General features: G+C 39.1%; 1 protein-coding gene and 1 long non-coding RNA gene across 14 annotated transcripts in view; one reads left to right on the top strand and one right to left on the bottom strand.

Annotated features, from left to right (window-relative positions):
* The window catches only part of MBNL3 (muscleblind like splicing regulator 3), a 120,168-nt gene that overhangs the window by 22,840 nt on the left and 75,144 nt on the right, over nt 1-22,184 (bottom strand). For 9 of the 11 annotated variants that reach the window (XR_010379311.1, XM_064482674.1, XM_064482676.1 and 6 more), the window contains one exon: nt 11,861-12,025. Coding sequence is in view for 10 of the 11 variants with exons in the window: in XM_064482674.1 (XP_064338744.1) it covers nt 11,861-12,025 (165 nt within the window). In the remaining variant the exon portion in view is untranslated. Of the gene's footprint in view, nt 1-11,860; nt 12,026-19,933; nt 20,009-22,184 lie in introns of those variants that run through there. The other 2 variants (XM_010995483.3, XM_010995484.3) reach the window with 1 other exon arrangement.
* The window catches only part of LOC116150734 (uncharacterized), a 157,420-nt gene that overhangs the window by 112,342 nt on the left and 22,894 nt on the right, over nt 1-22,184 (top strand). The window lies entirely within an intron of this gene.

The following is a 22,184-nucleotide window of genomic DNA, read 5'->3' as shown; positions in this document are numbered from 1 at the left end:
TATGGCTGAGTAATATTCCATTGTATGTATATACCACAACTTCTTTATCTAGTTATCTGTTGATGGACATTTAGGTTGCTTCCATGTTTTGGCTATTGGAAACAGTGCCACTACAAGCACTGGGGTGCATGTATATTTTTGAACTAAGAGTTTCTGCTAGATTTATGCCCATGAGTAGGATTGCTGGATCATATGGTAAGTCTATTTTTAGTTTTTTAAGGAAGCTCCATACAATTTCCCATAATGACTGCACCAAACTACATTCCCACCAGCAGTGTAGGAGGGATCCTTTTTCTCCACACCTTCTCCAGCATTTATCGTTTGTGGACTTTTTAATGACAGCCATTCTGCTTGGTGTGAGGTGATACCTCATTGTAGCTTTGATTTGCATTTCTTTGGTAGTTAGTGATACTGAGCATCTTTTCATGTGTCTACTAGCCATCTGTATGTCTTCTTTGAAGACATGTCTATTTAGGTGTTCTCCCCATTTTTTGATCTGGTCATTGTTGTTCTTCTAGTTTTTGTTATTGAGTTGTATAAGCTGTGTGTATATTTTGGAAATTGAGCCCTTGTTGGTCGCATGATTTGCAAATATTTTCCCCTAGTCTGTAGGTTGTCTTTTTGTTTTATTTATGGTTTCCTTTGTTGTGCAAAAGCTTAGAAATTTAATTAGGTCCCATTTGTTTATTTTTACTTTTATTTCTATTGCCTTGGGAGACTGACCTAAGAAAACATTGCTACAAATTATGTCAGAGAACATTTTGCCTATGTTTTCTTCTAGGAGATTTATGGTGTCATGCAAGTCTTTAAGCCATTTTGAGTTTATTTTTGTGTATGGTGTGAGGGAGAATTCTAACTTCATTGATTTACATGTGGCTGTCCAGTTTTCCCAGCTCCACCTGCCAAAGAGGCTGTCTTTTCTCCATTGTATATTCTTGCCTCCTTTGTCAAAGATTGATTGACCATAGGTGTGTGGGTTTTAAATATAGAGCATTGCTGATCGTGACTTTATAAGGTAGGTCGTGCATTGCTGTGTAACTGGCAATCTCACTCTGTATTACTAATAGCATGTGTTCCTTGCTTTTTCTTTCACTAAAAAAAAAAAAAATGAACCTTTTGCACTGCCAAGCTGTGCCCACACCTTCTGCTATATCACATTAATAGGAACAGCTCTAAATGCATGTAGAATAGGAGGCTGTGGAGTAAGACATGAGGGGCAATTTATATTCATGGTGCCACCCCCTAGACAGACTTGAAATTTTCACCAGCACAACATTCTCCGTGAAACCCCTCTCATAAACCACATTCAACTTGGAAGGAAGGGTTTCCCCATTAGCACTCTACCTTAGGTGAGTGTATTAAATTAGCTACTTGGCACATTAGGAAGGACAGAAAGAACATGGGCCCCCCAAAACTGGTAAGGCTCTCTAGGGTAAGTAGAGAAGGCATGGTGGCCAAGAGCTTTAAGGGGAAAGAGGTGACACCAGGTGGCAGGAAAGAGGACGGGGCAGTCAAGGGGGGTGCTTTAAGGTTTGAGGACAAAAGCCAAGGGCTGACCCAGCCTAACTAGGCACTGTGATGCAACAGGCTATAGGGACATTTCATACTTCTTGTTGAATGGGCTGTGAAGCTCTAGGAATTAGTTGATGTGATAGTATAATGAGATAAGGCCGACTTTATCAACTTGATGATTCATGGTTGTTTCAAAATTAGCAAGAATTTCTAATGGTAAAAACTCCATATTTGAACCACACAACAGTACTCTTTGTTTGACTTCTTTTTCCTCTCTGATCTTCAGAATCAATTTTTCCCCATCCTATTCTTGCTTCTGCCTTTTGCTTGCCACAGAACTGAGAAGAACCCTTACTACATTTTTTTTTAAAAAAACTATTGACTTGAACGAAAAACTTGCAGGTGAGTGAATGGTCCAGATTAAAACATTATGAATCACTAATAAATACTGATCAATGAAGAATATTTAAGAATAATGTACATGTAAGCAGTGCTTCCTATTTATAATAGCTCTCAGCTTCCATATTTTTTTTCCTTCCTTTTTTGGGGGAAATTTTCCTGGCTAACTTCTGCTTTCTTTCGAATATATTTTAACCTTCTTGGGTTTGTTATATGTTTCAATTGTATGAAAACAAGCTGTAAATTAATTAAACGTCTATGTAAAAAGGGCTTGCTGAAAAAGTTTAGATTTTGTAAGGTTTCACCACAAACTATATTATGACATCTTTAGGTTTTAAAATTTAGTACTGTAACTTTTGTGACAATTTCCTCCTTGGTATAAGCTTCATTCTATAACACGGTTTGAGAAGAAGTGAATTCTTCTATTCCCAACCCTCGGGGCACAGGAAGGTAACTGCTGAGTTTCTTATTTATTTTCAAATGGACATTTCTGTTCCTCACCACCACCTCTGCCCCAGGGTAACTACTCCATTTTCATGAGTTTGAACATTCAAGGGCTTAGCTTTAGCTAACAGGCACCTGTTAAATCAAGCAGCCTGTAAGTTCACACATTCAATTTTAATAAGTAACTTTAATCCTTCCTATACCTGTACTGCAGCCCTTGATGTCAGCTGAGCTGACATGAACCAATCTGTGGGGTAATCTTGAGTCTAAAGAAAAAGGTTCTTTGAATCTGATTTCTTTTTATAGACTGAAATGGTCTGGGGACTTAAATACGTTTCAGATATTCACCCAAACCTAAATCATTTACTAAATATTTTGAAACCCTAGAACCAGGGTTATGGATTTTCATCTTTCTCTGAGTTTTATAAAACCAACAAGAATGGTGGCAACAACTGGCTATATGAATAGAAAGATCACCTAGACGGTTATTTATCCTTCATGTCTCTAACAGCATTCGCTGCTAGGATAGGAATTCCCACGAGCTACCAGTTATTTGCACCCTACCTAGGAACTATCAGGGCCTTGGGAAATGCTTTCTAAAATTCAGTGAATTGTCTCTAGAACAGTGGAACCTAACCTTTTCTGAGTCCTGGATTTATCTGAGAGTCTGATGAAAGCTGTGGACCCTGTCCATGGAAAAATTCATGTGTGCACAAATTGCATGTCATCTCAGGAAGTTCAAGGACCTCGTGAAACTCACCCCTGGGGTGCGGTTATGGACTACTTACTGTTTAAGAGCTTGTGTTCTAGGGTACCGGTTGGCAAACCACAGCCCCTGAGCCAAATCCAGCCTCCCCTGTTTTTGTATGGCCAGAATGGTAAAGATGGTTTCTACATTTTTAAATGGTTGGGAAAAAGTAAAAGATGAATAATATTCCATAACACATGAAAATTATACACAATTCATATTTCAGTGTCCATAAATTCCACCATGCTCATTAGTAGACCTGTATTAGAAAAAATGTGGCTATCTGTTTTCTCTCTTGTTACACAAGTACCTACATAATATACTCCTTATTTCTTGTCCCACAAAGCCTAAAATATTTACTATTTAGTTATTTAGAGAAAATTTTACTAATCATCATTCTAGAAGATTCCAAAAAATAAAGCACTCCATCAATTTCTGAAATAAAGCGCTAATTATATAAAAATCTATTGATGTGAATTTAATACTCGTGGCAAGATGCCACAAGTTGAAAAATTTGGCTTTAGAAATGATTACTAAAATTCACTAAAATGTTCTTTTGGATAGTTACTAAAATTTGAGTTCTTAACTATTTGTTTATAGAACAATAACTACTCAGTGACTAAGAATGAGGAGACAGATGGAATCTTGTAAAGGTAAAATTTTAGGAGCCACTGCATTTTGGTCTTAAAGGATTCTAAAGCACCTTGGAATAATAGTACAATTCAATGAAAAACATTTCCTCAAATAAATATGTCTAGTTTACACATACATTTTAGGAACACTGATTACTTAAAGTGGGGTTTTCCTGAAGCTAGTATGAAGAAATAAAAATTAAATGTTATGCTAAATCCACCTCTGTATCTCCCCAACAGCCTAGATCTATTTGTAATTACTTTAATAACATCCAAGGTCAGTTACAGTCATTGTTGGATGAATGCAAAATACTTAAGTCACTTAGGCTAATCCTGGCCTGAAGTCAACGTAATAATTGAGGCCTACCCTCTCTAAGCTCCTGTCTAAACATTTTCTTTTATAGGCTGGTAAACATTTGGTAACAATTTGTTGATTTGATCTTAATACCAGAAAAATAGCACTCTTAACTTTAACTAGCCCTCATAATACCTTAATTTTATTACTCACTTACAAGCATTCATATAGTATAAAAAGAAGCCCTTTCACTGTCACCAGGCATATTTCTATCCTTAGATAATCCCAAACCACAATGAAATGTATAATTTTCGTTTCCATCAGACTTTACCAGCCGTTCACACGGAGCACAACTGAGTAATCTCTGTTTCCCAGTTTTTGCTTGGTCATCTCCACACTCTGAGCGGTGTTCTGCGGGGACTGAGCTGGCCAAAAGGCATACTGCAGGAGGCCCACATAACCTCCAGACTAGTTAATTGGTCCCTCAATAATTGAGAGTGAACTTTATAAACAGATGCATGCTGATAGTGGTGTTTATGTACTAATCATACCTGTTAATGAATAAGTCACTGTGGCCCAAGAGAGAGGGAAGAAAACCAAATTCAAGGGTCAGAAGTGAATAGTTATCTCTACCTAGACCTGGCTTTTCTGACCTTATTAATCATAGAAGTCTCCAAATAAGGGGAAGCATGGAAGGTAGGCAGCTGGTGAAGAAGCCATAGATTACTGTGGGTATAAAAGGTATAAAGTAGAGCAAAAGCAAGAGAGGACAAGTCATGGTTTCGATCTGCCTGTATGTGGTGGGAGGAGAAGTGGCAGGGCAGGCCAGGAATTGTAATCGAGTGCCTAACCCAGATCAGCATTAACACCAAGTGATTCCTAGAGCTAAGGATCTGGCAAAAGGGCAAATGACTTCTTCCTTAGATGGGCACGGGGATTTTGACTTTGTTCCTGAGAAGTGAACAAGAACTGACTTAGAAATTATTTGTTGGTGAACCACCAGGTAATAATAGTGACAATTCAGTTAACTTTAGTATACCACTAGGGAAGAGAAAGTATTTTTAAAAAATCAAGTGGTTACCCAATTTTAACAAAGGGTATGAAACAAAATATGAGTTTTAGAGCATTAGGGAATGTAGGAGCTGAGAAAAGCAAAGAACCCACAGGAAGCCTGGAGACTAGACACATCTCAATGCAAGTTTAGGATAAATGGATACAAAGGGTTATAATTATGAGAGGTTCAACAAAGCACCACCACTACCACCACCAAAAGACAACACAAATTAAAACAAAACCTTGCATGGCTAATAGAAAAATAACTCTACTTAGTAAAAAAGAAGAGCCCAAAGCTATAAAAATACAGAGGATCAGGTACAAATCAGAAATGATGGGGATCACAAAAACATTAATCCACCATCTTACTGTTGTTAGGGCATTTATTCCTAGAGGGTAGAGAATGTTTCTAATTCATCTTTTTATTCACCTCTTACCTCTTTAAATGCCTGGCACAGAGTAGATGCTCAATAAATATTTAGTTAATGGAGTAAAAAGGGATTCCTAAGCCACTGATTCGTTTTAGGCTTACCAGTTAGAAAAATCCAAATTAAAAAATCGTAATACAAAAGACACACCCAGGGATCAAAAGAAGTGGCAGATTGAATTAATCCCTCAGTTTTGCTGTGTACTGAGGAAAATTTTAGGCAGAAGGCCACTCCCAAACTGTCTTTTGATACAGATGTGAAATGTTAGATCAAACAGTATTGAGAAGCACAGGGTATTTTGTAACACATGCACATATATGCATGCATTTTTAAATTGCAGTGGCTAAATCATCAGTACCAGAAGGTATCCAACAAAGAGTTCTGAACAAAAAGTTTAGTGATACTAGAGACCAAAATACGCAACTTCCTTTTTTTTAAATTGACATATAGTCAGTTTACAATGTTGTGTCCATTTCTGGTGAACAGCAAAAGATGCAACTTTTTATTACAAAATGTGTGGTTCCAGGGGACAACAAGTGAATTGCTAAGGTGACTGACAGCCACAGAATGGTTTAAGAGAGGGGACTAGGTAAAGAAGGTTTTCAAATGATATTTAGTACATCTGTAAAGATTATTGTGGCAAATTAGGATTATTTGGGGGGGCACTTTAAGATTACTACCAGGTGTGGAGGGCAACCACAGTTTCTTACACTAGGCCTCCTGATGGCCCTCTCAGTGACAAACTACTGAACATCTGAGCAAGGGGACGCTGATGATAAGGGGGGAAAAAGCATCCTTTATAGGTGAGACTGTCAAGCATTGGTTTGGTTTATTGTTGCTGTTGTTATTTTTGTTTATTTCCCTCAGGGGAAAAAGAATTTCAGAGACCCTCCAAACTTCCTGCCTTCACCTCACTCATGCTCAACGGCAAGTCATTCAGAGGCAGCTGGCCGTGGCTCAGACTATGACCGGGAGCAGGCAAGCGGACAGGCCCACACGGTCTCATTAGCACCAGGCTCTAACCAACTGAGCTAACCAGCCCCCGAGGGGAAGGACACAGAATGGGCTGAAAGGAGATTACATTTAATTTATCCCCTGGGAATATATGAGGGAGGATAAAGGGAGACTGTTGAGTTTTGTTACTATCAAAGAAATTGGGCACACTGTAAAAGACACCATGTACAAATGCCCTCTGTTTGGTGGCAAAAGTGTAGCATATTCGTTTCACTTAAAAAAAAAAAAAACAAACAGATTTCACATTGCGTATTAAACCTAGTTGGGGACAAGGCAGCAAACCTCCCGCTGGTGTGATTTATTTTGTTTTACTATAAAAGGAGCTTTAAGCTGTGTGACAATATATATTCTGGGGAAAGGACCTGAATGACTGCTCTACTGTGGACCAGTAATTGCAGTCAGGAGTAAATCCAGGGTCTGAGGTTTAGGTAGTTGGATGGGGGAGGGGAGCCTTAAGAACAAATATCTTTGGCAAATGTTCCAAACACATTGTAAACACATTGCCAGGCCTCCTCCCAGGGTCCTGGAAGGAGACCATGCAGATGAGGGGTCTCGAGCCTTTACTCACCTCGGGGTAAGCTGACCCCTGGGAACAATTTGTAGGACAAATACATGTGTGAGGTCTTAGTTGCTATACCTAAAAGTAAAATCTTTTCTAATTTTTTTTAAGAAAACTTAGTAAAATCACGATAAAATGTTGAGCTCATCAGGTGGTACTACTCCACACACTCCTGTGATGAGATCTGGTCAACCTCAGTCAAAGTGGAACTTCACATGATCATGAGAGTCATAATTATATTAATAGCATATTAACCTTATAATTACACACCTGTCTTGAAATCTACTGACTTGAACATTTGGCAAAAGTCACTTTACAAAACATTTAATGTCATCACATCAGGATGAGAGAGCTAAATGTCATCATTTATCATTTCATGAGTAGGTAACCTGAGAAACTCACTGAAGAATCTTCAGTAAAACGCACTATCATTTCTTTCTTTCTTTCTTTCTTTCTTTTTCTTTTGCTTTTTGTTTGTTTGTTTTCGGGTGGAGGTGATTAGGTTTATTTATTATTTTTTAATGGAGGTACTGGGGACTGAACCCAGGACCTCGTGCATGCTAACCATGCTCTACCACTGAGCTATATACCCTCTCCTCTGTAATTTCTGTACTGACTTTGAGACTGGTAATCTGGAATATGCACATTGTTTCCTTTTCCATTAAATGTACAAAATGTCTTGCTTACCCTTTTAATGATAATTCTTAATAGAAGAGCCCTGACAACTGGGAGATAGCATAAATACTTCAGCTGGTAGGTAGTTTATGTGAACCAGAAAAACTGTAACTGATGTGAATATGCAAAATGTCTAATGTATCTTGATCAGGGAAGGGTATTATCCTTTGTCTTTACAAAATCATTCAACTACTTAACATTTTCTTAAAAAGTAAACAGATATTCTGCCATTTTACTTCTATTCACCTAAATCTGTCCTAGTCCAAAGTTTCACAGAGTAACATCTTATAGCTCTTATTTAAGTAAATTAGAAAAACAGTAAAATCGTTGGAGTCTAAAAATACTGGTATTATTAATTAGTACACCTCCCTTCCTCCTATCTACTGGAACTTCCTATTTTTTCACCATTTGGTTCTGAAGTGTTAGAACTTCAGATAGACATATAAGCTGGTTTATGAGAAATTTATTTGATAAACAGAATTGTGAAAATGATGTAAAAAGGTGGGGAGGGTCCAGACAGACATCAGATGGTTCTATCTATGATAAAGAAAAAGCCTGAAGTGGAACCCATGTTGACAGGCTCTGTGGTTTGGAACACCACAACGTGGCCATAGGAATTCAAGCCATGAAAAGTATACACCAGATCAGAGGACTTGGCACACCCCAATGGCTGAGCCAATAACCTCTGTATAAATCAGGTGAATACACTCGACTGGGTCAAATTTACCTGTGTTTTAAAGAACTGCCTCCATGTGAATCACCACGTGCAGAGAGAGAAACAAAAGGAATTTCCTAGCTATGGACAGGTCTAGATTACATAAAGTGTCTAAGTCAAAAATACTTTTAATAGCCTTATAGCATCATATCCACCGTATAAATACATATATTATATTCAGCAGAGAGAATCCTTCCCCCAGGTAATGAAAATTCCAAGTTGTGAAAAGACCTGAAATTTTAAAACAGTAGCTTTGCTTGAGGGTAGGAATCCAGCGTGTTTGCTTTCCCTAAAATTCTTCTACAGGGCTCATGTTTGCCTTTTAATTATGCCAAGGGGAGTTCTTAATTGTGTCATTTTTTGCTGTGAACATCAGAACTCTCTCTTAAACTGCACTGAAAAACACTAAGGATCCTGTCACACCCTCTAGTCTCACTTGCTAAACTTCGTCAATACAACTAACAAAAAAGCTTTCAGAGGTGGCATTTTATATTAGCAAATGTCAATTCTGCCCTGTTAATTACAGTGAACAAACTTGCCTGCTACAGCAAGCATTCTACCCAAATTGAGTTGGTGTGGCTTTTACTCATTGTTCGGTCACACTGAACAGAATCCATTCTCCAGCTACATTTAGGTTGACATTTCTTTTATCTGGAGGCTTATAATAAGCAAACCACACTCAATTTTCCAAAAGCATATGTGCTCTTCTGGTATCCCAGAAATTGATCAAAGTGTGCTTTGTGGGAAGACCTGAAGTTCAAAACAGTGATACCTAGTAAGTCTTAATATGCAGCCATGCAAATATTAGGACTGGAAATTTACACAAAAGCTTGAATATTTTAGGGACAAACTGTTGTTTGGGGAGAGTAGGTACCAAAGAGATGAAGTAAAATTCTACATTACTTCCATAGTAAAACCAAGATCCAGAATAAAGAACATTTCTTTCAAGTCAGACTGGTAAATGTCACTTAAAATTGCTCACACTAGCTCAATTACAACACAAAAGCAGCTTTCTAGACCACAAAAGAAGATCATATCAATTGTCTCGGGATTAGCTGTTTGTACACATAATAACTGCAGAAATTAATCTTTTATCAGTTTATCACATCACAACAGCGATTGTTAAATAACCTACAAGGTAGAAAAGCAATTTCTGATTGTTCCCTAGGGTCTTCTAAGTAATGTCTTGTTTCTTGTGATATGCTATAAAAGAAATTGTTCTCCTGTGAGTCATATCAGTCATATTCTACAGCCTGAGAGCTGAAATTACCCTCATCAAAGAAAAAAGGGAAATGTATTCAATTATAGAAAGCACAGAGAATCAAATTAGAAAGTGCAAGAGGCCGAAAAACTCAATGGATTTCTCTCACTGGACTCTAAAAAAGCCACTCCCAATTCTCCAGTGTGAGCCAGCATGATCAATAATGCATGAAGGGTTGGGACTTGAATGGAGATACTCTACTGGAGGCTGAATGAAAGATGGATAGTCTGCCTCCCATCTTTACCCCTACTTCACCCCAGGCCTTGCTCTCTGATTCCCTGAAACAAGGCAGCTGATTGATGTCCCTTGACCTATGAAAAAATATATGCTCCAGCTGTGTAGGCAGTGCTGGGCTCAGGTGTGTGATAAAACCTGGCTCGTATTTGTTCAGTCTGAAACTGGGACATCCCATAAGAGGCCAAGAGGAGTATGGTGGGTAAAAGCCTCCCTTGCTTTATTCCCCATCTACTCACAGTTTCTGGACTCACTGAGCCTATTCATTTCTCTGTGGCTTTGTTCATACTATTCTCAGTATCAAGAACACTTTGTCTTTTGTACCCTTCAGAAGTAGGGAGGAACTGAAATGTTTCAGTGCGTGAAAGCTAAGGAGAGTTGGAAGGAGGAATTCAACCATACAAAGTATTACTAAAGGTCAAGGAGGAATGCTGAGGAGCCCACTGGTGACCTTCTGGGAACGAATTTATCAATGTAATCAGCACTGAGTTCCAAGGCAAATGTTTTTGGCAAACTGATAATATAAAACACGTGATCTATTTATGTTACTCGAATTTTTCTAGACATTCTGGAAAGGGTATCATGGTACAAAAGTTTAGTGACCTGTCAATGCCCCTACCACCTATTTTTTTTGCATTATTTATAAAGATGTACTAAAAAAGGGGTGCCCTACCTACACAGATGTCCTTGAATTCTGAGAATCAACTTTATAATGAGATAGGTTTTGCTGAGAGCAGACTGACCTAGTCCCACATTTTCATTGCATCTAAATACTATACCCAGCTTTCAGCTTTCAGTGCATTTATGACCTAGTCACCAATGAAATGAGTAACAAAGGCAACATAACCCTTTCAAAGTAGTATCCTGGTGATGATTTAAGAGAAGTAGGCCAGCTGGAATTAGAATGAGACACTGTGAAACTGAATTTGAGACCTGGAAGAACTCAGTAGAAAGGGACAATTTTCAATTTCCCCTAAAAGGTCTAAGACCAAACTGCAACTTTATATTTTAAGGTATCAGTACCAGATGAATTCTCCACAGGACAAAATTACTTTTTAAATGATCCACTTAAATTCACTGATTCACAAAAAATACTGGACACTGGTCTAGAATGATACCTAATATTATTAATTTCTGCAAAGGGAAACTCTGTGGCTAGCTTAAGTTAAAACCCCATCAAATATCTGGCCAGTCTTCCCCAAGACTGTCAAGATCAGGGAAAAACAGGGAAAGACTGAAAAACAGTCACACAGCAGGGGAGAGAGGTGGGGTCAAAGAAGTGCACTGCGGTACCCTAGATTGGACACTGGAACAGAAAGAGCACGCTAATGGAAAATCTGGTGAAGTCTGAACAAAGTCTGGAGTTTAGTTAACAGTAAAGTGTAAATGTCAGTTCCTTAGTTTTGACAAGCATTCCATGGACATATAAGATATTAACAGTTGGAGAAACCGGGTGAGGTGAGGGGTAACATGGGAACTCTCTGTACTAATTTTGCCACTTTTCTTTAAATCTAGAATTATTTTTAAAATAAAAAGTAACAACAAAACTACCATCATAGAGCAAGGAGATCTCCTTGAATTAATATCCTAAATTCAAAGGCTTATGTGTAATAATAATCAAACCTCCTCCTCATTTTAAAATGTCCCTGCTCCTTTATTAATATTCCTCTAGAAACTCAGTTTATGGTTGATGCAACCCAGGTTTTAAATCCAAACCACTTGATTGCTCCCTTCCCACGCACAACAGCTTTGTAGTGTCCATTTGCATATCAGCTTGCACCCTAAATACCTTTCCAAAGTCCCTGCAAGGTTATTCCAATGTAGATGGAGATCCTTAAAAACAAAAAAGACATACACATGCAATTTTTTAAAAAGCAGAGCAGTGACTTACCAGTGATGACATCTGAGCATTTTGAAGCATAAACTGCATCTGCTGGGCGAACATGGCTGCGGCAGTCTTTTGTTGAATCAGATTGTTCCGTCCATTAATTTCCAGCTGCGTTTTTAAATGGGGAGGAGGGTGAAGGTACTTGCAGTTGTCTCGAGCACACCGACCCTACAAATGAAGAATTAGTTGAATTTGCATTCATATTTCTAAAAATATGGTATGGAAAAGAAAAGAATAAAAGTTTAGGGGGGAGGATATAGCTCAGTGGTAGAGCGCGCACTTAGCATGCATGAGGTCCTGGGTTCAATCCCCAGAACCTCCGTTAAAAAAAATAAACAAACTAACCTAATTACTTCCCCCCAAACAAAAAATTAAATTAAATTTAAAAAGTTTACTAATCACTTAACATATGTGAAGAATTGTAATGAATACTTTACATGAATTAACTTATTTGATCTTCATTCAAGCCCTCTAAGATTGATACTCTCATAATTTTCATCTTCTAGATGAGGAAACTGAGACTAAGAGACACTTAGGACACAGTTAACACGTGACAAAGCCAGAACTAAAACCCAGGTAGCCTGATTCCAGAACTCATTCTCTTAGCCGCTTCGCTCTGCTCTACTTTGGTATATATCACATTAGGTTTAAAACATATAACATTAGGAATAGTATGACATCATCATAACGTTACAGATTTAAATAAAAATTTCCCAACATGAGACATAAAATCATGTGTGTTAAATATGGGGGAAGGGTATAGCTCCGTGGTGGAGTGCCTGCCTAGCATGCATGAGGTCCTGGGTTCAATCCCCAGCACCTCCATTAAATAAATAAATAAACAAACCTAATTACCCCCCTCCCAAAAAAAGACCAAAAAATTAAATATAATTTAGGATTTGGATCTACCTATATAAATAATCAAGAAAACTGAGGGAAGAAGTTAAATATATACACACAAATATACCTTCTAAATCCATTATTCTGGACGATTTGGGCTTTACAGTCCTTTTTTCTGCATCCATACAAAAGGAGAACCACCCTGAAATCCAGTGCCTTTTTGTTACTCAAAGAATAAATCTCTACACCTCATAGCCACGCCGTTCTTTAGATTCCAGAAGCATTGGCCCTGGATCACTTGGATAACTGAGAGCAAAGTGTATTTTGGAGTCTCGGGTATTTAAATGTTTTATTGATGTTTGAAGCACTTCCAGACAGGAATATATGTCAGTCCTGTGGAACCAAACATGCCTTTGGTGTTACCTAAATGCTGACATGGCTGCTAATTACAGTGTTTACCATGTGGCGGCAAAGGATGTCACTGAACAGGTATTTATCACATTGTCAAATGCGACCTATTGTTGTCTTTGTTTAACTCTTGAGCACTATACAAAGCAGCTAATGATTCTGTCATTTGGATTACTAGGTCCACCACAATCCTTTTAAGAGAAGCCCAGTTGCTAGAAATTCTTTTTCCCACAGTTGCAAAGACGCGTATGCGTTAGAGCGCAGGAGCTTACTGCAGGGAGGGGTGGAAAAAAGGCAACTGTGTTTGAACCCAGTTGCTAGGCCACCTGACTTCCCAGGAGAAAAGGAGTTAGTTCCTCAAGCCTTTTCAACACATGCTATGCATTTTCCTTATTTATGATGCCAAAACGGTTTACCCAATAGCATTTCTGTCATTTCAGAGAATCAAGGTGTGTCCTTCAAAACGTGATAGAGCTCCACTAATGCAAAACCAGGCGCACTGCAACTGCTCTTTGCAATGTTAGATCAATGGGGCGAGGTGGCTCTTTTATCTTCCCTGGCAAGAAGCTGAGTATAACTTAAACCACAGCTTGAGAAATCAAGGCAGCCACTCTTGTTTTCTGACCTTTTCTTTCTCCAACTGATCAATTATTTTTATTTTTTATTTATTTTTTAAGCCACTGATCTTATTTATTTATTTATTTATTTATTTATTTTTTAAATTGAGTTATAGTCATTTTACAACATTGTGTCAAATTGCAGTGTAGAGCACAATTTTTCAGTTATACATGAACATACGTATATTCATCATTTTTTTTGCTGTGAGCTGATCAATTATTTTTAATCAAATTATTTATAAAATCAAACAGTAGCTTTGTTTCAATGTACCTTTACATTCCTCTGCAAATCATGGCAAAGGAAGAACATACTGGGAGTAAGAGTTGAGAATGGTATTAACCCTTCCTGAATCTTCCGGAATTCATAAAAGTAGCCTAGGAATGGCTACATAATTTCAGCACATGTAAGGACTATGAGGAAATCCTTATATGAGCTAAAAAGTACAATAATGGAGGGTCCCCTGCCCCCATTCATGTGCCCCCTAAGACAAAACATAAGCTTCTTTTTACATCTACTACTACCTGCATCAAGGCAAAGAGACTCTCAAGGATTTTAGTCCCCAGATTCTCCACCCTCCACTTGGCATAACTGAGATGATCTGGCTCCGAATGAACAGCTCAGGGTAAGCAGTGACACTTGGTGGCTTCCACTTTATACTTCTGGGGTTTCTCTGTCTCCTCTCACACCCTAACATTAAAGACTCCCCCCAGGTACAGTCCCGAATCTTCTGCTCTCTAATCTCTTTCCCCTGGAGAAATGGAGATCTTGTAAAGTTTCATCTCTCACTTCAATTGCTCAGATCTTACATCTCTATCTCTACCTCTGACCCTTCTTCTGAATTTCAGGGGCCTCCCCTTTTTTTAAGTCACTAACTGCAGCTGCATTTGGAAATCCTGCCCCTTAGCCAGGTCTACATAACTTATTCCTGACCTTCCTTCTCCTTAGACAGTCTTTCCTCTTCCTGCATACTAGCATTTAGGGCCATCGCTCCAATTCCCATGCTTTGGGACAGTTACATAGCAGCCCTGAAAAAAGAAGTTAGGCACCTGCTGAGCAGGATTGCCTTAGGGTTGCCAACCCACCATGACAGTTTAACCAGACAAGTGGGAAACACGACCATAAACATTTAACCGGAACACAATCTGTAACCCCCTTCAAAAAAAAAAAAAACCACTATATGAGGACTGCCTCTTGCATTCAGGAATTTTAAACAATAGATTTTTTCTTTAAAGGGAAAAGAATACGTTAGGGTTTTACCATTTGTTACAGTTTAGAGTTGTAATGTCATTTATATTGAATGTAATCAGAGAGAAGGGGGAGGAATGAAGGGAGGTAGAGAACACAGTGTATTTGGCACATTTTCTGCCAATCTCCAGATAAAGAATTACTATTTGCCTTTGTGCTTTTATATCACTGTCCTTTACATACAATAACTTTCCTTAAGCTTTTTCTTGGGAAACTAAGGACAGTTTTACAAAGCAAAAACAGTACACAGAAATAGGAAAAAAAGAGAACTACACTAAAAATTGTATCAACTTAGGCTATAAGACTAAAGAATGTAATATGAGGCAGCATAAGATTTTTAAAAACTTATTCATCTTATTAGATTTTACTTGATTTATAAAGCCGTCTCTTTTGAATGACAGAATCCATAATTTAATTCTATAACAATGCAAATGGAGAGCAATACTACCTTACCAGAGACTGCTGCTTATGTTCAAGAAAGCTTATAAAAGAGAAAAAAACACCCAGCGTTCTCTAACCAAACAATAGATGAGACCAAATAATTTAATATCGATGTTATCTGTGGAACACAATATTTCAAAAGAAAACCAAGCCCCTTGTTTTTTCAAAATGACTTTAGAACTCGGGATAATATATTTATATGCACAACATTTGGTGATAATCAATCTCCTCTGTGTAGAATTCATTTTTCAAGAGGTCCAAACTTAATTATAGGCCAAAAGACTTTAATTGGAGTTGGGGAGGGTGCCTCAAACTTTGTTCTTAATGTTTGCTAACATTTGCTTGTAGTCCTTGTAGGGGATTCAGGCTTTGGTAAGCATGTATGGATGAGATGGAGTGGAGGCTGGGGAGGGATCTGCCCAGCACAATATGTAATCACTTACTGTTTTTGTCCTTTGGAAACCCAGTGACTGTGGATTAGAAAGCCTCCAATGTTTTCCACAGACCAGCTAAGCACTCAGAATGGGGCCACAAGATACCCCATCACCCTGGGTCTATAACAGCCTAGAAGCCATCTTGGTTTGACAAAAAAAGCACCCCTCAGGTTTCCCAAGCCAAGTCAATGGTGTCCCAAGCCCTCCCTTCTAGATCCACAGGTTCAGCTGCCGTGTGCTCAGTGCAAAGTATGAGACCATGTCATAAATGAGCCTATAAATGTTGTGTCTGTGACAATCGCTATCCACTGGTAGAGCTGGCTATATCCTGAAGGCAGCAGCTAAGGCTAGTCAAGACCTGTAAACCTCTCTCTCCCTGCCTTGCGTATCCACACAAAATTAAAGCAGCACTGAAAAGATTCGAGTGCAAGCTTATTTATGCTCGCCTCAATTTCACTCCTTTTCCATCTCCTCTAACCTTAAAAACAAATCATTCTCATCTGGTCTTTCATTATGATAGTGAGTCAAGAACACAGCGAAGTGATTCAAGGGGAAAGTGATTCTCTGCTGAAATAAGGGCTACTGCCTCTGGGGATCTTCCAGCACCCCTTTCCCATCTACTTTCTTTGAAAACGCACCCAAAAAACAGCAGGGGAAGAAAATGACCAATGAGATTTCTGAAACACATTAGCATCAAAAAGTTGATGACAGACAAAGGAAAAAGTTGCAGAGCATTTCTAAAATCTCCAAAATTCAATCTATTTCCTTTTTCCTACCTTCAGGCTTTTCACAAATGAGTACAAAGCCTCTGACTGAGAGAGAAAAGCAGCATTGTAGAGATTCAAATTCCACCTAAGTCTTGGGAGTTATGAGAGTGTGAGTCTGTCAGATACAAAACTCCCTATGCACTTGGTGGCAGAAAAACCCTGTGAAATGTACTTTTTGATGTTCATGAGTGAAAGCTCTACCATCCATCAGAATAAGAAAAGGACCCTAGGAAGCTGAAAATTACCCTTTGTCAGTCACAGGATCTTAACAGGAACAGCTGTTTGCAGAATGACTTGCTTCTCCAAATACATTAGGAATTATGGAGGGGGGACCTTTTTTCTCAAATACAGTGATAATTGGATTACCTTTTCCAAGACATCTTGATGCTCTGCTGGACTACCAAGAGTTAAAAGTTCAATAAAGGCAACGAACAGATGATTCAATTTCTATGATAAAAAATTATTACATTTTAACGATCATGTGTTAAATGAAAAATCCTATTGATTACATGGCCCCAAAGAAACATACTTACAGGTAGAGACATGGCTTCTCCGAGGAAGTGAGAGTCATTTTAAAATTACAAATCATACGTACTAGGTTGCCTGGTTCCTACAACCATCAGGGATCTATTAAAGGCTAGGAACAATCCAAAAAGCGTAAAAGTGAGGCAAGATCAAGACAAAACTGAGTATTAGCCAGATGTCAGCAGACTGATGGCAAATCTCCCACTTTTTTTAGAGTTCTGTCTTTATAAAAATGGATATAATCGGCATTATTTTCTCCTCCAGTATTGTACCATCTATGAATATTGATATATACACACAAAAAGCATCCTTAAAGTCCTGCATACAACTTTTAATTTAAATTTGGGATGCAGAGAAGAAGTCTTTTACAAAGCCTTTAGTAAACCATTTCCTGAATATATTGAGGGCAAATTAATGAGGCTGAACGTAGGACCACCCCCACTCCATGCAGAGGATCAGCCAAGCAACCCAACCATTTCGGTCAGCACTGCATCTCATTTCTTTTTGGTGCTGAAACTCTGCTGTCTTGACATCCCATATACATACACAGAAACAAGGTAATGACTTCGGTGCAAACTAGACACACAGTTTGAATAGGTAAGAAGCTGGGAGGAGGGCACAAGAATTTTCTTGCCTATCTGCCTCAAGAAAGCTTTCCAATGGTGACCTCCAAAAGATGAAGGGAGGGGTAGGCTTAACAATCACACCATTGTTCTGCAACAGCCCACAAAGATAACCTGGGTATAAGAATCTGAACATTTAGTGCTGAACGGGATTTTAAGGAACATCTCGTGCCCCTTTATCTCACAGAGAAAGCGAAGGCCAAATTGATGAGATGACTTATCCCAAAATGATCAGGCAGCTCGGTAAGGACAGAAGTCAAGTTTCCAGACTCTCACTACCCAATATGGATTTTTTCAGTTCAAAGGACTCTGGCTTTGAGAAGATTTTCCTGAAGCCATGTCCCCACCCCACCCACAACTCCCACTTCTCTCTCCCTCTTGGTGCCTCCAGCTGCACCTTGTACTCGCTTTTATCATTGCACTTATCACCGCGCACACTGATAAATTGTTTGCATGCCTATCGCCCCCTGCGGCTTTGAGTTTGTCTAAAGGCAGGACCGTATCTTCCTCATCTTTGAACCTCAGGGGATGTTTCTGTGCCTGGTAAATAGTGGTCACTCTAGAAAAGTTTGCTGAATGACTGAACAAACTTTGTGAGACTGACTTTATAGGGCTGAACACTAAGTCTGCCTTCGAAACCTAATTGTTGCTCTTGCTATTTCCTTTCATAAGTTCTCTCTTCCTCCTCCAAGAAGAGAACAATAGCCAACACAGGACTGGGGCTGTTTTTGGTTTTCTGTTTCAAATGAACTGTTACTCCACTCAGGTCCAGAAAATAGCTAATTCGTAACAACAAAAAAAATTTTTTTTTTTTTGCTCTGAAAATATACTCTCAGGTATATATGACCATCATGGCTGAAAACCCCCAGTAATTCAGTATAACTGAATCAGAAAGGAAGCCATGAGGGACACAGACACAAACCCTGGACTAATTCTCAGGGGGTCTGTGGCCACAAGAACCCCCAGGACACAGGCCCCCCCCCCCAGCTAATACCTAATACGAACCTGCAGCAGATTGTATTTAATCAGCACCTAGGCCCGCCCTAGGGCAGTCCTGCATTTCGAGGGTCAACAGACTGCTCCATCCCCACCCAGCATTTCTCTAACAAGCTGCAAGTCAAATTCCCTGAAGCTACTAAGACAAAGGTGGAATACTTGGCTTGAGGATAATCACACCGGGTGGGGCCTTCTCCTGGTTCTCTATTGCCTATGGTGACTGCTTCCAAGAAAAATGTTCCCACTGTGATTTAAGGCCCAGGTTCAACTGCCTTCACCTTAAACATTTATTTTCAAATAATCATGAGCTTGAAATTTTTTGAAGAGCAAATAACACTAAAAATCATAGTTGCTGTTCATAGTGAAACCCAGCCTGCCTCCCCAAGACCCCAAATCTGCTTCCTGCCCCTTCCCCAATTTCTCCCCCTATGGTCTAATGCAATATCTTCCATTGCTTTAGAAAAACATGAACTCAATATCTGTTCAGTAAGATGTTCCCCAAAGATGCATCACCTCTGTTTACAAAACACCCAACCAGAATCAAATTAAAACACACAGACAATTGAAGCGCACTGGGACCAAGTTACCAAAAGTCAGAAGGTATTTCCGATGTTAAGGGTTCATGGAAGCTGTCTTTAAAGTAGTTGATGGCTGCCAACATAAAATGTCATTAAAATACAGGGAGAAATAAAAGGAAAGGAAAAAGAATGATACTCAATTTGTTACTCCAAGAAATAAAATAAACGTAAAATCAGGCGACTTCAAAAAGCTACTTACTCCATAGGCTTCATTATGAAACAACATAAAGGGGTGTCAACCTCGGCCCTTAGACAAATCTCCGGCTCTTAGGATTCTCTCGTCTTCCTTTTCTGGGCACCCTACTCAGTCACTAATCACAGCAATTTTGAACCAGGACAAAAAGGACACGAGCTCCTTGCACCCTTTCTTCCCAGGCCGGGGCTTCTGCCTGGAATCCTATCCAGGGTTGCCAGATTTACCAGGTGAAAATACAGGACTCCCAATCAAATTTGAATTTCAGATACACAATGACTAATTTTTGAGTATAAGTAGGCCCCATCCAATATATTACCTGGCAACCCTCTCCTTTTCTGTGCTTCCGCCCTGGGGAGCTGAGCTAAATCAAGTCAAATCCTCCAAAGCCCCTTTTACTCCCTTTACCTTCAGGTCATGAGCAGCCCCTCTCATGGAATCAGCCCAGGCTCTACTAGGCCTTCAGTTGCCCAGAGCAGAGCAGAAGGCACTCTCAGCCCAAGCTTACCTGACCAGCTGCAAGGAATTTAAGGAAGTTGACTGCTGGAGACAGCAATTTTTTATTCTATGGCTCCTCCCACCAAAAGCTTCACTGGGCTCCCTACCCAGTCAGCCACTCCCCCTGCCCAACCACAGTGGCGCAACTGTATATTCAAATGACTCTGATGCCTGCTGGAGCTCCTCCTCTAAACCAGGATGCGGGTCGGGGTGGGGGATGGGGATAGGGTGAACGACCACGATGTCTAACTCCTGACTCTACATTTATGCACAGTTTTTGAACATATGAATTATGAGGCTTTTGTGTTTTTAAGGTTTTTGTTAGTGTGTGTGGAGGGGAGAGGAGGGCAGGTTAACTTTCATTTCTCCCGTTCTGTCTGTGGCATAGTCCAATTCAAGCAAAAGTTATCCATTAAAGCCCGGGGAAGATGTCTACTTAAGCATCATGTTTCTATATGCACCCAGAAGATCGATGCAGATACATATTCAAAACATGCCAGAAAAAAAAATGACACGAATAGCCATTATTTGCATAGATGTCTTTTTCAGTCAACCTTTGATTACTCATATTAAAAGAGAGGGAGGAGAGAGGCATGGTTAATTTTAGTGAACAAAAGAATATATTCAGAAAAAAATGGCCATCCATGACAGCCCCACATTCCAGAATATGTCTATCACAAAAGGAGCAACGGTGAACATTTAGGAATACATTACTAGATACACTGCTGAATTTATTTTTTTATTCATTAAGATTGCAGGCTCCTTCGTGGGAATTATCAAAGAGTCAGAATTAGTAAGGTCAGAAAGAATGAACTTGTATTCCACTGGGGAAGCTTCTATGTTTATAGACATGTCACAGAAACATTAAATAGTAAAGCTGCAAAGGCTCTTAGAGATCATTCAGTCCAGTGTCTGCCAGAGTGTGTACCACAGAGCACTATTCTCAAGAGACGAGCCTCAGAAACTGAGTTTCCGGGTGAAATACTTGGAAGATGGCACACTCAAGTCCTCTCTTGGAGATTAACAGGCCACTGGAGCACAGTAAAAGGTTCTCTCTCACATGTCCGACAGTAAAGACACCTGCTGACTTTTGTTAACTCGGGATTTCCCAACATAGTTCAATCACAGAAACCATCCCTTTTTTTCATAAAACATTTTTGAACAGATCTCATGAGAGTATCCTTATGCAAAAACTGATCTAATTCAACTCCCTCCTACTAAAGCTCAAAGCAAGCCCCATGGCACACCGTGAGCTCCAAAGAACTGGATCATCTGTAGAAATGACATTTAACGTTTGTGCCCATTACTTGATCTCCCCAAAGCTAACGAGATGGAGATGTTTCCTATGATTGCTACCAACAAAGATGCCACAATCCTCCACCCAAAGCCCTTTGCCAGAGCTGTAAATTCTGCCAGATTCTCCCAAAAGGCTCTCTCCTTTTGTTTGCTTCAGTCAGGCAACTTCGGAAATAACAAGTTCAAGCCTTCTCGGTCTAACTGGCTTTCCTACACTGTGACTTCTATCCCTTGAAATCATGCCAGTTACCTTGGGTTTTCCATGACTTAGAGGTCTCAAGTGAGTTTTAACGGCACTAAAATTTGGGAAGTAAGAAGGTACTTGGCAATCCCTTCAGTCCCTGAGGGCCTTAGTTTTGCACGAAACTTAAACCTTGCGGTTTCCACTTGGCAAAATTAAATTTCCTGTCTCTAAGTAAAAACAAAGTTTCAAAGAAGAATTAAATTTAGACAAATATCTTGCAAACTTATAAGGGGAGTATAAGGTGCAAAAGGCATTGATTATTGTTCAGATTTAAACAATTTATCTTTTCAGAGCTACTATGCTGCTAAGAATAAATTAAATAATTACAGCTCTACAGCCAGCCACGTTTTATAATCGGCAGACTTAGTTACTGATTTACCCCTGCATTTTTGAAATTAGAGGCACAAAGATGAAAATCAGAACATTTTTTGCAACACATAAGTTTTCTTTCAGATAGAGATTTAAAAGTATGATACCAAATGGTTGTTTACAGAGTCTTGCTAAATTCACAAGTGTGAAATCATGTTTTAAACCTCAAATAGAGCTAAGTGTATCCAATTAAAAATAAGCATTTTCCTCACACTCCTATCCAACTATCAAACTAATACCAAATATGCAGTT

Source organism: Camelus dromedarius, chromosome X, assembly GCF_036321535.1.
Source record: "Camelus dromedarius isolate mCamDro1 chromosome X, mCamDro1.pat, whole genome shotgun sequence".
Classification (NCBI taxonomy): Eukaryota; Metazoa; Chordata; class Mammalia; order Artiodactyla; family Camelidae; genus Camelus; species Camelus dromedarius.
Note: the sequence above shows the minus strand (reverse complement) of the source record. Positions and strands in the feature narration are given on the sequence as shown.